The sequence below is a fragment of the Typopeltis vanoorti genome, chromosome 5 (genome assembly GCF_054136105.1).
Source record: "Typopeltis vanoorti isolate ZY-2024b chromosome 5, IOZ_Tvanoo_1.0, whole genome shotgun sequence".
NCBI classification, from domain to species: Eukaryota; Metazoa; Arthropoda; class Arachnida; order Uropygi; family Thelyphonidae; genus Typopeltis; species Typopeltis vanoorti.
This window is the reverse complement of record NC_143553.1, coordinates 96,224,128-96,240,859: the sequence shown is the minus strand read 5'-3', so window position 1 is coordinate 96,240,859 and position 16,732 is coordinate 96,224,128. Positions and strand designations below refer to the sequence as shown.

General features: G+C 36.9%; 1 protein-coding gene across 2 annotated transcripts in view; it reads left to right on the top strand.

Annotated features, from left to right (window-relative positions):
• unc-45 (unc-45 myosin chaperone) overlaps positions 1 to 16,732 on the top strand; it is a 368,157-nt gene that overhangs the window by 51,354 nt on the left and 300,071 nt on the right. For both annotated transcript variants that reach the window (XM_090393271.1, XM_090393270.1), the window contains exon 5: positions 6,220 to 6,390. In XM_090393271.1, coding sequence (XP_090249397.1) covers positions 6,220 to 6,390 — 171 coding nt within the window. The remainder of the gene's footprint in view (positions 1 to 6,219; positions 6,391 to 16,732) is intronic.

Here is a 16,732-nt window from a genome sequence, read left to right as displayed (position 1 = left end):
GTTTCACCATGTGTTTTGGTAGAATGCTGTAGAACTGACTGTGAAGTTAATTGGCTGTTTAATGAAAGTTTTGTAATGGGGAAGGTTCCTGGAGAGTGGAATGTTACAATTGAGTTAAGGTGGTGGTGGTGGAATGGAGGTATCAAGCTGTGGGACTGTTTGTATTTCTTCTGTAGTTAAGATTTTGGAGAAATTGGTAAGAATTCATACAGAATTGGGCAGATAAGGGTAACATTATTTATATAGGCTAGCATGATTTATTAAAGGGTGCTCTTGTTTTGGTGATCTGGTTGCCTTTTACAATAGAGTAACAAGAGCAGTGGATAAGGATGGGGCATTTTTTTTCGTATTTTTTTCAAGGCATTTTACAGGGTGCCACATGACAAGTTGCATCATGTGGGTTTAGATATCAGGTTGGTAATTGATTCTCTGATAGATATCAGAGCGTTGTATATGGGGGAACAGTATCAGGGTGTAGGAAGCTTACAAGTTGAGTTCCATGGGGTTTAGTCCTGGTACCATTTCTGTTCAATCTTTATGTCAATGATATTGTCACAGGACTACAAGGGTATTTCAGTTGCTTGCAGATGATGTGAGGCTTGGGAGAGTTATTGATAATGGTGTCGATGTTTTGGTTCTTCAAGAGGATTTGAATAAAATAGAAGGGTGGACAAAGGCATGGGGGATGTCATTTTAATGCAACTAAATGTAAGGTTTTAAAATTTGGGATCCACAGAAGGGATGCTTGTGTTCAGTTGGTGAGGTTGTTCTGAAAGGAGCAGGGGATGTTGGAGTGATTGTGGATAGAGATGTAGAGTTCTAGGGACATACTGCAGGGGATTGTGAAGACATCTCAGAGAATTGCAGCAAATGTTGAGAGCATTGACCATGAGAGATAAAATTTTGCTGGTCCTGTTGTATAGGGCTTTTGATTGAACAACATCTGGATTTTTGTGCTTAGATCTGGTCACTGGGATTTGAAGGAGATGAAGTAACCTTGGAGGGGGATGCAGAGACAGATAATAAAAATTATGTCAGGACTGTATAATGTTGATTATGAGGATTGATGGAGAGCATGTGGACTACAGAGTTTGGTAGATAGAGGGGATGTTTGTGTGTGTGAAGGGGAGATATTATTATTATTTGACACCTCCAGGGAGGCCACCTACTCTACAGCTCTGTCTCCACCACACAATCCACCAACTGACCTCACTACACCAACGCCATCTACCGCCGACCACCACTAATATTTCCACAGACAATCACAAACATCCATGCCCACGGCAGGATTCAAACCTGCAGCCTTGTGGCTGGAGAGTGGTTAGCGTATAGCGTAATATGATAGAGACATTTGAGCTATTGAAGAGATTGTTATTGTGCTGACATTCAGGATTTTTTTTCATGTGTTAAAACGACAGAAAGGAACAAGGACAAGAGGCCATCCCTAGAAGTGGCAAAAGGAAGTAGTGAGTAAAAGGGCGGGAGATAAGTTGTTTTTGCATGGAGAGTGGTAGGAGCATGGAATGCATTGGCTGAGAGGGTGCTGAACATGCAGACTGTGCATGATTTTAAGGAGTGGTATGATAGACTTTGGGTTCAGTAGTGTTGACTTCCCACGATGGATCTTGTGACTCCATGGGTTCAGGAAAATAGTAATGTTAATTATTGGCTTGGTTAAGTGAGTGGCTGATGGACAAGTACCAGAAAGTGGTAGAGGAGGGATGTGAATCTGTCGTATTATTTAAGGGGGATCAGCCTTGAACCATCATCAAATTACACCTTCAAGGGGTGTACAGGATATGATAGCACTACATGAAAAATTACACCACCCTCCTGTACTTCCTTCAATTCTAACTTCTGACTTACAACTCAAATAAAGACTAATTATTGCTTGATGTAATACCCCATTGACACCATATAACTGTAGCGTTTCGAATAGCTTCTCTCTTGGCACCTTGTCATATGCCTTTTCCAGATCTACAAGACTTAAATACAGATCTTTGTTATATTCCCAAGATTTCTCAACTATCTGTTGTAAAGTGAAAATCTGATCTGACAGCCTCTATTTGACCTGAATCCAGCTTGTTCTTCACCAAGGTTCTCTTCCACAATCCTTCTCAGCCATTTCTCAAGTATATTTACATATATCTTTATATCTTTCCAGGAACACTCAGTAGAGAAATACCTCCGTAATTCTCACATTCAGTTTTATTTCCCTTTTTATGCATGAGTACTATGAGAGCTCTACTCCAATCATCTGGAATTCATCCCTCTGTCCAGACCTTCTGAACTGTGCAGTGCAGCCACTGTAGGATTTTTATACCTCCATACTTGAGCATTTCTGGTTGAATATCATCTACTCCTGCTGCCTTACCACATTTCAGGCTTTTGATGACTTTTTCTACTTCTAGTATGGGTATGTATTCCTGACTGCATGCCTAGTCAGTGATTTTTACCACTGTGCTGTCATCACTGCTTGTTTCATTTAGCAATTTTTCGAAGTAATTGCTCCATACCTCAAGTATATCTTTTTCTCCTGTTTTCATGTCACCTTTATCATCTTTAATTTTTACAGCACTGTTTTCTCCATTTCTGAGCTTCTTCAACAACCTCGAGAATATTTTGCCACCTTCTTGATATTTATTTTCTATGTTCTTATCAAATCCTCCCATGACTTTTGTTTAGCTAGTTTTACACAGTGTGTAGCTTTCTTACATTTGTCTCTGTATTCTCTAAGAGCACAAGCTGAATTATTTGCCAGGAACTTCTGATATGCTTTCTTCTTTTCTTTCACTGCCTCTTTGACTTCCTGAGTTCTGATTTTTCTATCCTTACAGACAACCTCACTACATGCTTCTCGGGCTGAATCAATCAATGTTTTCTTCAGGGCTTGCTACTGGATCTCCAAGATTTGATTCCTGTTCTCAAACTCTTTAATTTTTTCTTCAATCATGTTTGTGTATTTTAGTCTACAGTTCAGATCTGAGAGCTGCTCAACTTTTATTTGCTTTAAAACTTTCTTACATCTTCTTCTTTTGAATATGAAATTCAATTTTATCCTGCTTAAGACTAAATGGTGATAACTTCCAATTTCAAATCATCTGTATGCTCTAGTGTCCTGCACCAAGAAGAAAAGATCACTATCAACAATAACATAGTCGACGAGACTTTTCTTACTCCTTGCATTCTCTCCATGTGAATTTGTACACACTTTTATGTTGGAACATTGTGTTAGTAATAACCAGTCCATATCGTGAGCAGAAATCCAACAAGTATTTGTCATTATTATTTAGCTTTGCTCTTTTCTCCAAATTTTCCCAAAATATTTTAGTATGTCTGACAATCATTTCCTACTCTGCTATTTAGATCCCCAACAAGGACCAACTTTTCCTTTTTCATTGTGTCAGTTGCTTTCTCTAAAGCCTCAAAAAATTCCTCCACTTCTACCTTAGTAGAACCTTCTGTGGGACCATAAGCACAGATAAGTCTGATTGTCCAGTTCCCTATTCTCATATTTGTCCAGTTCCCTATTCTCATATTTGCCCAGGTCACTCTACTTGAGACTGCTTGTTATTCAAGAAGATTAGCCTCGTATTTAGTGTTGAATACTATGGTTACTCCTTCTTTTCCCTTGATTGTCATTGCCTGAATATAACATTTTGTATTTATTGCTCAGAAAGATCTCGCCAGTTTTTGCCTATTTTTTTTCAGTCATCCCTATTATGTCAATCTGGTTATCCAATTCCTCGGCTAGCTCCATTTCTTTGCCATTCAGGCTTCTTATGTTGATAGTACCGAACTTGAACTCTGATGTTGAGTTAGGGTGGGTTTTAGGATTTGTTCCAGTAGCTGACTTTTCACTGTTTGCACTGGTTCACTGGCAAAAACAACGGGGGCTTTGTTTAACCAGGCGACACCCCACCCGGCATACATTCTGTCATTTTGTACCATCATTTTTTTATTTTGGTTTAAGCCATTAAGAATACAATTTGGTTGGCTCAATTCCAAATTGCCAGCCCATCCTCATTCGTTCAGTATCCAGATAGATACCTAACAGGATGCATCATGAGAAGTTGAGGATTGGACATTAGGTCAGAAGCCTTGATCAGTTCTCCGCATTCCTTTTAAGGCTATGTGGTGGTCTCCTCTCAGTTATATAGCTTGGACCATTGTTGTTTAATCTGTATATTAATGATATTAGAAAGGGACTGACAGGGGATCTTTAGTTTTTTGCTGATGATGCAATGATAGGCACGGCAGTCAGAGATACCACTGATATACAGTATTTACATGGTAATTTGAGTAGGCTGGAAGTGTGGGCAAATGATAATGGCTATCAATTCAATGTTAGTAAGTGAAGTTATGCACACTTTGCCCTGATGTGATATCCATCAACATATTATAGTGGTGGGATTATGCTTGGAGTAACTGATGAAGCCAGAGATCTTGGAGGTATTATTATTATTAAGAAAGACCTCTAGAGAAACAGGGACTCATCAAGGGAGGCCACATACAATATGCACAGCTATCATACTTGTTAATTCATTTACACTTCTTGCACACACACAACATCCAATGTCAATCCATTCCAATCATGCACCACTTTATGAGAGAAAAATCTAGTCCTCACCCCTTCTTAGCAGCATTCATTCTCAGTTTCCAAGGATGCCTTCTTGTCCTTTCCCCACCCTCCATAAAATGAAAAATTCCATCAACTGAAATCCTGTAAGGTATAGTGGATAGAAAGTTGGAGTCGAAATGTCACATCAAAAATTGCAAATACAACTCAGAAGATAATTGTGATGTTGAAATGAACATTGACATGTAAGGATATGGAAGTCGTTTTGCATCTTTATAAGACCTTGGTATCACTGCACTTGCACTACTGTGCTCATATTTGATCTCCTAGGTTTCAAAAGGATAAAGACGCTGTGGAAAGGCTGCAAAAAAGAGTTACAAAAATGATATGTAGATTACGAGGATAGGTTGAGAGTATGTGGACTGCAGACATTCGTAGACAGAAGAAAGAGGGATGATATGATAGTGGTCTATAAACTTTTGAGAGGATGTTATAGGATATTGATTGATACAAATTTTCATTATATGGAAGGTGAGGAATGAAAATGGGATATCTGTGGAAACTAAGTTTTTGTGCAGTTAAGAAAGAGGTAAGAACTAGATGACTTTGTGGAGATCTAATAATAATATTTAGCTGTTGGACACCCAGGTGATATAGAAGATTTGTGGGTTACAGAAACTGGTTGATAGGTGGAAAAGGGTGATATGATTGAGACATACAAATTACTGAAGGGTTTTTACAAGATTAATTCAAAGGGAATTTTTCAGAACAGGTGTGTTGGTGAAAGAACTAGGGACCATCCATGGAAACTGAGCAAGGGTATTAGAACTAGATTTTTTGCTTAGAGAGTCAGAATGAGTGGAATAGGTTGCCAGAGTCTGTTGTGGGTGCCATGACTGTGAATAAGTTCAAAGCAAAGTATGATAGATATTGTGCAGATGTTGGATAGTTCTTGATATGATTTTAGAGCCTCTCTCGATGAGTCCAAGGATTCCTTGGAGTTGCCCATAATAATAATAATTCTTCGAAATGATATCTGTATCCTGTAGTACATTAATACCATAGGTGCAATAAGATTTGGATAAACTCCACTCTGGCTGGTTGGAATTTAGTAAATTTTGTATTTAGGATGTCTACAAAAAGATGTCCATGCGACATCTTGTATTCATCTTTAGTTTCAATCATTTTTATTGACAGAAATGATTGAAATGTTTCTGGTATTTACTGAAAATGATTCAGCATTTTGTAAGTCATACTGCAACTTTTGACACACTTGGATTTTTACAGAAATTTCCCATTTGAGGTACATTTTGATACTGTAAATTTGTTACAAACATGACACATACTCTTTGAAAAAAATTATTGAAATATCAGCAATAAAGAATTCAACCCTGAATATTTTTAACACTGAATTGTATGTAAAAATTTATGACTGATTATATTTGCTTATACACAGGTTGTAAATGCAGTTATTTTCATACTTAGTTTCAAAACTGGATGATGATTAAAATTTAGAAATGTGATAATAAGTAGTGTCACTATATAAAAATGCTGTTACAAAGTGCACCTTTTTGTGTCTATTTATATTTCTTACTTTAATAAGTATTTTAATCCTCCTCATCTTTTTTTTAATGATATAGGCTGCAAACAATTTAGTGGTTCTTTCAAGAGATGCTGCAGGGGCAGAATTGATAATGAAGGAAAATGGTGTTCAAAAACTTCTAAATGCTATGAAGAAGGATAAACAAGGAGAGATTTCTTTAGCCTGCATTAGAGTACTTGGGGGAATTTGCCATAATAGCTGTGAAAGAGTATGTTAATTTCTGTTTACCTAGAAAGTAGTTTCAAAAAGTTCTCTTGGTGATATATGCATGAGGATATGATGATTGGTACAAAAATAATCCAAATGTTATAAGTTTTCATATTATGTCATTGTATGAGTGCAAAAAAATTCATTTAAAAAAACAATTACTTTTAAGCTTTGATAAGGAAAAATTCTCAAATGAAAGTTATGCTTTCTTGCTAAAGCTGCAAGTTTTGTGCAGCCTTTTTTTTCATTTTTTTTTTCTTTTGTATCCTGATTATTGTGCTTCAAATTCTTGTAGCAAGTGAACTTTCTAGTTTACTTTTCCTTCATCTTCTGCATCAGTGATTTATATCAGTGTCATTCTATTATGTCTTGTCATGTGATACATATTAGGTCCCTTAGTGTGTCTAGAGAGGTCCTAAAAATGCTGCAAGCTACCATAATATGCTGGCTGATCACTTACACACTTTCATGCCCTTTGCACATCCTGCAGCCGATGGTGTGTTTTAGCAGGACAAAGCACTGCTCCCACCAGGCCACAACCACCCAAGCATGGCTCGAGGAACACTCATCTGAGTTTGGGACCATCCAGTGCCCCCCCCCCCCCCCCCAAAAGATCTCTGGATTTAAACCCAATCGAATCTCTCTGGACACAACTAACTTAAAATTCATACGTATACCACAGTAATTAAATTTTAATAATATATAGATATTTCATCTTAAGTATCTTAAGACATCATCAGTAAAGTTATTACAAACAATACTAGAAATTATATTCAGAGGAACAATTAGTGTGCTTTCTTACATCGGAATCCCTCTGTGCATACAGTAGCGTGTTTGGAGACTAAAATATTTGGCTATAAATTAAAATATATCTGATGAATTTATTTTATACAACTGAGGATAATAATTTCCCAGACCTTTGGGATAGTGAGACAGTCATTACAATTAAGATTAGGTCTGTGATGTAAGGCTTCAGCACTTTCTTTATATAAATACTCATGTTTATATAATCTATGTAGCAGCTGGTGTTTTTCCATTGGATCCTGTGGTTAGGGTTTTCAACTCCATGTTGAGCAACCCTAACCATAGAGCGACATGGAGTTGAAAACTAGATTTGTGCAATTTGATCAAACGGATGTAGTCTTGGTGTCAGAAATGCATCCACTTATAGATCTTCCTGTTTGTCTGTAGTACAACATCTTACAAGAACATGTATACGCCAGGTAGCATCATAGGTGAGAGTTTGTCTTTTGGAGAAGATAGCAAATTGTGGATCTGGTTGATTGGTTTATAGGTAGTAGTGAGTTTGTATTTCTTCATAATATTTGACAGACATTCAGAGATGACTTTGATATATGGTATAGGAGTTCTACGAGCTTCTTCTTGTCTGGGTTGATGTGTAGGGAAGTGGCTGGTGATCTTTTGAGTTGTTTTTGGGTTGTATCTATTTAATAAGCCTGTATCTTTAATAATTTCCAATTCTTGTTTTAAAGACTCTACAGAGGGACAAAATTTGTGTGCTCTGGATACCAGAGATTTTGTTGGATGTGTATATATCAAGAAAGGAGATACCTTGTGATGATTCTTTTTCTAGTGTGAATTTGATGCGAAATTGAAGGTTGTTGATCTTTTCTAGGAACGAATATAGTTCTCCAGACTGCAAAGACATCATCAACATATCAAAGCCATATTTTTACTTTTGGTTCAAGAGTGGAAATTCTAAGTATTCCAGAAAAAAAGTTGGCTAAGTTTGGTGATAAGGGTGGGAGCCCATTGATGTTCCTTCCTCTTGTTTATAAATTTTGTCTTTTCATGTGAAGTATTTGGATGTGAGAACAAATTTAATTACTGTGGTATATGTATGAATTTTTTGGTTATGAATACTCCACAGGTTTCACTGTCTTTGGGAGCAAGACATCAGATACATGTATCTGGGACCGATGTCTAAGCCACAATTGTGGAGAACACTGCAAAAGCATGGATGGAATTCTGGTGGAGTCCATGCCTATTAGGTAGGTGTCTCTATGTTTTGTTCATTGAGTGTATAAACAGGAGGAAGAAACTGCAGTGGGCTCATCCTTATCACTCCACAAACCAACTTTTATCTTGAACACCTAGAAGAAAGAATTTTCTCTTAACCCAAAACCAACAATTTAGCTGCAGTACATTGAAGACATCTTTGCAGTTTGGAGTCGCATGGAAAACCAGAACTCCACTCATTTCTACAAAAAAATCAACAACCTACATTGATTTCATGCTAGAAAAGAATCATCAAAAGGTATTTCCTTTTTAGATGTACACATCCAGCATAAACAAGATGGATCCATTGCCACTTCTGTCTACCAAAAACCAACCTTTTCAGGTCATTATATTCACAATATATCAGCCCACCATCCATTTTAAAAATATGGCATCATAAAATCTTTAGTATGTAGAGCACACAAAATTTGTTCTATTGAAGAATCTCTAAAATAAGAACTGGAAATTGTCAAAGAAACAGCCTTACTAAATGGGTATAATCCAAGAATAACCTAAAAAATAATTAACCACTCTCCTATACAGCAACGTAGACAAGAAGCCCTCAGGATTCCTATACCATATATTAAAGGCATCTCTGAAATGTGACAAAAATTATGAAAAAATATCAACTCATTGTTACCTATAAACCTATCAACCAAATTCATAACCTGCTATCTTCTCCAAAAGACAAACTCTTTCCAATGATGCTACCAAGTGCCATGTTCATGCAACTTATCTTACTATGGACAAAGAAGAAGATCTGTAAATAAACATATCTCTGAACATTAAGACCACATCTGCCTTATCAAACCTCACAAATCTGGCCTTGCACAACATGGAATTGAAAACACTAACCACAAGATCTGATGGAAAAACACCAAGTTGCTGCACAGATCCATATGTAAAGATGAATGTTTATACAAAGAAAGTGCTGAAGCCCTACTTCACAGACCTAACTTGAATTGTAACGACTGCCTCTTCCAAAAGTGTGGGAAATTGTTATCCTCGGTTGTATTAAATAAATTGTAATCTCTTATATTTTATTTTTAACTAATTTTAATTATTTTTAGCCCAACAGTTTTAATCCATGAACACACGACTGTACACATAGAGGCATTCCAATTTAACGTCTGCTCTATACTGTTTCTTTATTCACTTCCTTATTGTTGTTCACTGTTTGTATTGATAGATACGGTCCTCACCATGTTGTTATGCCCGTAGTTAACCATGAGTCACATCATGGTAGTCAACCTCCTAGATAGGAGACGACACATGAATTGGAATAATACGTGAGACAAAATATTTCCATAATAAATTTAATTTTACTGTGGTATTACATGTTATTCTATCATTTTTGAAATTGATTATCTAGATATTGTGGATTATTTATGAAGGTAGTAAAGCTCATGGTTGTATCTGATCCTTCAGAGAACATTATCATTCACTGGGCCAAATATTTTTGTAAGGATTTTTCCTTTCAAAAGCTAAAATCAAATTCTTCACCCTTGCTTTAAATATCTAGGTTTGACATCCATAGGTAACAACTGGATGAATTATCCATTTATATATTTTTACTTTAAACTTTGAATATCTTTTGAACTGAGTACACATGAGAGAGAGGGAATAAACATCCTGATTACCTCTGTTTATTTGATTCTGCACTTCCACCATCTCATCTCATTTCAGTCCAGTTTTTTTTTTTGTTTTTTTGATTTCCAGTTCTTCTGTTAATACTACTCCATTCCTGTCTTTGATCACATTCAATTTAGGCTTAAACTTGCACTTTAGGTCATGAACTAAATGAAACGTCCTGTTATAATTGTGCCTCCTCATCTGCAACTCTATCTATCTAATTTAGCATAAAAATTTTCCTTGTCCTACTTGATAGCTCTTCTGACTTCTCTACGTAATCTTGTATTCTTCAGTCCCTGTGTCTCTTTGTTTCTCTAACTACCTTCTTTTGATTATATTCCATGTTGAATCTGATATCAGTGGGTCTATTGGTATAACCTTGACTCCTTTCCCAAGCATTTTAGTTGAGTTATCCTTACTAGTCTCCAAAAGATCATCCAACTGAGTTGATGTCCGTAAACCCACCAGGGAGTACTCCGACATGGTGTGGTGGGCTGACTTGGAAGGTTTTGGAGTCTTAGTCTTATTGGCTCTTCTTACTAGCTGATGGTCTTTATCACAATCTCACCATTGATAAGAATGCACATCAGAGATGCTTGGCTCCCACTGTTTGGAGAGCCAAGATGTAATCAATCTTCTGCTTTGACCTATCAATGTTCGATGTCCAAGTATAGGTCTGTCGTGGGTGTTTCTGGAAGCAAGTATTGATAATAACTAATCTGTTAGCATGAACAAATTTCAACAATCTTTCACCACAGGTGTTATGTTCACCTAGACCAAACATGCCACACTCAGTCTTAACTCTCATACTCTTTCCCACTTTTGCATTAAAGTCCCCTAAGATGAAAAGTACATCTCTACTTGGTAGGCAGCCCAAAACAGTGTATAGGTTTTCATAGAAATCCTCACTCTCTTCATCAGGCCAGTCTCTGTGGGTGTATAAATTACCACGATTGGCACATTGTTAGGATGAGCCTTAAATCTAGTACAAATATCCTATCATTAACTGGATTATAACCAAGAAGGGTTCTTGCCTGAATCTTCATTAGTATCACAGTTATCCCATGATGCTTTGAATCACCTCCTGAATAAATCATTAGCTTACCACCTTGTCTTTTGAAGTGACCTTCTCCATTCCATGTGGTCTCTTTAATTCCCATGATGCCAATTTTATATCTCTCCATCTCTTTACAGACAATGTCAAGAGTACTCATTTGTAAATCTCATACATTTGATTTACCTAATGTAAAGTTCACCTCTAAGATTAGTACCATACCTTTCGTATTGTTCACAATATCACTGACTTGTGTTGGAGACTGTAATATACATCTCAAACAGGACCATCTGCCTAAGCCCTCTGAACATGGTTCTGATTATTCTGCATGATAACCAATGTAGCATGAGATGTATTATAAGGCACAGCCATATTAGCATCTCACATTGGCCAGGTTGGGGCTTCAACCTGCTAAGTGAGGCAAATACCTAGGAGAGAAGGCTCACTCCCACTGCATTGAAATGAAAAGAAAGAAGAATAGGAACCAGTCTACAGATAATATAACAGATGTATATTACGTGAAGTAAAGCATAGTCCAGCAGCAGGTACCTCATATTTGCCATTCACATATGGGAGTGGCAAATATCTAGTATATATTGCTTATATCTAGTCTAGGCTTATATCCTGTTGTAATTTGCTTAATTATATTATAAGCTTATCCCAGATTATCCTTGCTGTTCATTTCTTGTCTTTTGTGCATATCATTTCATTAAGGACTTGTCGTTTTTCCTTCAACAGATTTTATATGCCTCTTGTGTCAGTTCTTTATATTTTTCCTTCGTTAATCCAAGTTGGTCTTACAGTAAATTCTTTCTATGCTTTATTTTTTATAATGTCTGCTTTATATTTAATGAGTTATAAAACTTTCTGTGTGTAACAGAACAAATATCTGAATTTAAAATAATGGTAGAATGTAAATTTGTTTAACAAGCAGCTGTCATTCCATATCTGGCACTGAATGAAAGAATGAAATAGGAATTTATTGTCAGAATTCATTTAAGGCATAGTTAAAAATTACACATATATGTGATCTTGTGTGTTTGTTGGGGGGGGGACTTATTTGATGCAGTTTAAGATCACTATTTCTCAAACATTAGATATATAAGCCCATCATTGCGTTTATTATTATTGTTGTTCTGGACCTCCATGGAGTCACAGGACTCATCATAGGAAGCCCATGTTAAACAACACAATGGCACTTCTTAAACTAATACCAATCCTTTATTGCCTCTTCAGTCTATCATATTCAACTGGCATCTACCCTACAACATGGAAACAGGTCCACATCCAACCCATCCCAAAGAAAGGTGATAAAAGTGAACTAATGAACTACTGTCCAATTGCTCTCATTTCTGTTCTCTCTAAAGCTATGAAGAAAGTCATCAACAACCAACTCTTGAACCACCTAGAGTCACACCAACTAATCAGTGACCAGCAATATGAATTCCACCACTCGCATTCTACAAATGATCTTCTTGCTTATACCACTCACTTCTGGACTCAGGCTATGGAGAAATTTGGAGAAACTCACATGGTTTCCCTTGGCTTCTCAAAGGCATTCAATTGGGGGTTTGGCATAGTGACCTACTTAACAAACTGCCTTCCTCACTCTGCAACTGGATTGCCAACTTTCTCACTGATTGCTCACTACATGTTGTGCTGGATGGTTTACTCTTCTCAGATTTCCTCACCAATGCAGGAGTATTCCATGGTTCTGTTCTTTCACCCACTCTCTTCCTCTTGTATATAAATGACCTGCTTTCTCAGACTTCCAATCCTATCCATAGCTTTGCTGATGACAGTACACTCCATTTCTCCTTTTCATTCAACAAACCTTGTGGTGCTCAAGTTACTAGAATTCTAAAGATATCTACCATGACCAACAACCTGAACTCAGATCTCCAGCCCTATCCTAGCAGGACAAGGACAATCATATAAATTTCAGTGCCACCAAAACTCAGTCTGATCTCTTGCAAGAAAGAGCTCGCATGCCTTCCCCTTACCTTTAGTAATACTGAGATCTTTCTGGCACAACCACGTTTCAACTATAGCTTCTGCAGCTGCCAAAAAACTTGGTGCAGTTCAAGGTCCTACCTTGAAATGCACTAGACAGGATTTTCATGGAGACAGTACTCTGCTGAATTGGTCTCCATAGGTGCCAATTCAGCAGAGCACTATTATTCCCCCACTCTCTCCTCCAAAATCATTAAAACAATAGCCACTACTAACCAACACCCTTTTACAGTCCATCTTGAAACTCACCAAATCACTTTGGAACAGCCTCCTCCCACTCTGCTTAGGGAAGGCAGAGTGGGGGTTATATTTTTATAAAAGTGAATTCCATCTCCTTTATTGTTATGTCTACTGCTCATGTGTTACTCACTATTCTGGCATAAAAATTAAATGAATGTACTAATATATTAATGAGTTATAAAAATCTGCACTGTGTAATCTTCCCTACCTTTGCTGTATGTCCTCTAAACTTCAAATTTCTATCAATCATCTCCCTAAGATTCCTTGCCTCCTCTGCTTCCTGAATTTCAAGACCTCATATCGACATCCCCATTTCTTTGCTCATCTGTCTAGCATATTCAAATCCTTCAAATTCAAGGGCCACTACATTGATACTACTAATAATAACTCTTCCCATCTTCACTTCATCCATAAACAATATGGATGAAGTGAAGCTGGGAAGAGTTATTGGTAGCCCTACAGCCTGCTGATTATGTCATTGATATAAAGGTAAAGGGGCCCCAGTACTAGCCCAATCTAGTTCATTAACTTAATATCTAAATCCATGTGTTGTAACTTAAATATCAGCTTATCATGTCTTTGTAAAATCAAAATAAAATAAAATGAAAAATGCAGTACATATCTTTCCTTTTTATTAACAGTTCTTGCAACTTTAGTATAAATGACAAGCAAATTACCAAAACAAGTGGATCCTTTAACAAATCCATGCTGACCTCAGATAATATTATCACTTGTCTGCCCGATGCTAAACAATCTCTCAGTAATTTTTGTTCAAAACCTTAATAACTACAGAAAAAATACATACTGGTCTCTAGTTTGACATATTCATCCATTCTACTCCCATCTTTATGCAGTGGCCCTATCTTTCACTCCTTTGGCCACCTTTCCCATAGTTGGACTTGAGTTAAAAAGCCAAGTCAATAGACCTATCAGTTCCTTGGAACATTCTCTTATAACAGCGCTTCCCAAACTATGGGCCGCGGCCCCCTTGGGGGACTTTAGTTTTGTTGAGGGGGGGGCAGAAATAATGAAAACAAATTTAAAATGTTTTAAGACTAAGTGTGCCATGTCAAATGTGTATGTAAGATGCTAAAAATGTAATATTTGAATTTGATTTTTGTGATATTCGCTGTGTATGTTTTGTATTGAATATAAATATTATAATAATATATGTCTGTATAACAATTTTTTTTTTTTTTTTTGATGTGGGGACCTCGAAATATTTTGCATTTTCCAAGGGGACCTTTACATCCATAAGTTTGGGAAGCACTGTCTTATAACATATGGCAAAATTACTTCTACCCACTGCTTTATTGAAATCCAGAGTACTTACTATTTGAAACAGTCTCCTCCTGCACTTCTAAGCCTTGAACCCTCCTCATTCTCTAATAATAAAACCTACTTTTCTAGAATGGAATACTCCAATAAAGTGATCATTAAACAAATTGACCAAATACATCGTAACTCAACCTTTTTTTTTTTTCATCTAAAAGTCATTCTGACACAATCATTTCTCCTCCTACTGGCCACATAATGAAAGAAGTCTTTCCCCCCCCCCCCCCACAAGGCTAATCTGTTCTCTTAAACCAGTTTTGTGTTTCTTATTATGCTAATCACTTTCCTGACCTATCTTATATTCCTCATGCAACTCAACTGCTCTCCACCCTCCTTTATACTTTTTCATTAACTCTTTTTCATTTGCAGTTCTTGTTTGATTTCATTAGTCATCCATTTTACACCAAAATGTTTCATCTTTTTCACTTGAAGTATATAATATATAACTTTGCCATTGTTGCTAATAAATATTTGTTCACTAGTTTCCATGCACTGGTGATCTCTCTCTCCCTCCCTCCCTCCCCTTTCTTCCATCCATGGAACTACCTGAAGTTGATTTTTTTAAGTTTATTATAATCACCTGCTTTATATGTCCACATAATTACCTTATTCCTTGATGCCTGTGCATAACTATTCATCCTTCAAATGAAGCTATGTGGTCACTTTCTCTAGCCAGAAGCAAGGATGACATCTCAGATACAATCAGATCTTCTGGTGCAAGGATCAAATCCAAAACACTTAAACTTTGTGTTCCCTCTAGTACATGTTTAAGACATTTGTCCCTCAAGAACTCTCCTCACAATTTATATGTTGTAGTTAAAATCCTCTCATTGATCACCTGTTTTGCACTTGGCATATAGCAACATCCCACTAAATATCCTTTCCTGGCCACCTCCACCTCACAACTATATGCTCTCGAAACCATTGGCATAATTTCCCCAAATTCTTCACTCTGAGAGGATACAGCTTATCACTTATCGTAAATAATACTCCACCTTCCTGTCCTGCTGCTAATATGCTGTATCCCTCTACTTCTGTTCCTGTCAGAACATCCTCTTCTGTCAACTGTGTTTCAGTGATCCCAACAGTATTTTGACAGGTTGATATCCCTTTTGTTTGCAAGAAGCATTCTCCCCGACTCCATCTACTGCAATATACCATACATTCTCCCATCTTCTAAGTGACTATCCTTACAAGAGGCCCTGCCACCATCCTCCCTGGCAATTCTCCCTGACACTCTCACTTGCAAAGAGAACAGATTTCTCTCTAGATGCCTGCGTCCTTCCATGTTCAAATGCAGCTCATCTCTTAAATACAGTTCTATTCTGTCATCAAATGCACTCCAGATATCCACATAATCCAAGCCTTTCTTTCTTTGTAATCTTGCTATTGTCATTCATTATTGCTGCTCTTCTTCTCAACTCTGCATTATCATATCTGGGTAATATGCTCACTATGTTCCCTCTTACTCTTCTCTGCTCCACAACCTCTAACATTAACCTCATATCTCCTCTCACCACTGGATTCACACTACCTTTCAAATAATTTGTGTATCTGTCATCACTATCATCTCAACCACATGTTCACCTTGCTTAATTGCCATAGTCACACTCCATCGTTCCTCCAGGCAAGCACTCCTCTGGCATTCTATTTTGCACATCACGAAGCATCAAATCTCCATACATCACACCTCTCCTTAATTTCACCTGTCTCTCTCCCACCCTTCTTCCCCTTATCTGCTTTCCTCTCATCTCTATCCCATGCTCCTGCATTATGGTCTTCTTTCTCTCTTCCCCCCTTGTTTTCTTACCTACTTTCCCAGTATGTACTGGGTGTCTTCCATTTCTTTGTTTTATTAAATTTTTATAAATGCATGCTAACTTTTTGCTAAAATATGTTTATATTTTTTGTTTAGATTCTCTCCAGTGATTATTTCTCTATATTTAAACTGTCTTTCATATCTATAATATTAAGGTGATAAAGTTAAAAATTCCATATTTTTGATTCAAGTAAAATCTGTATTAAATGCAGAAATACATATGTGAATGAA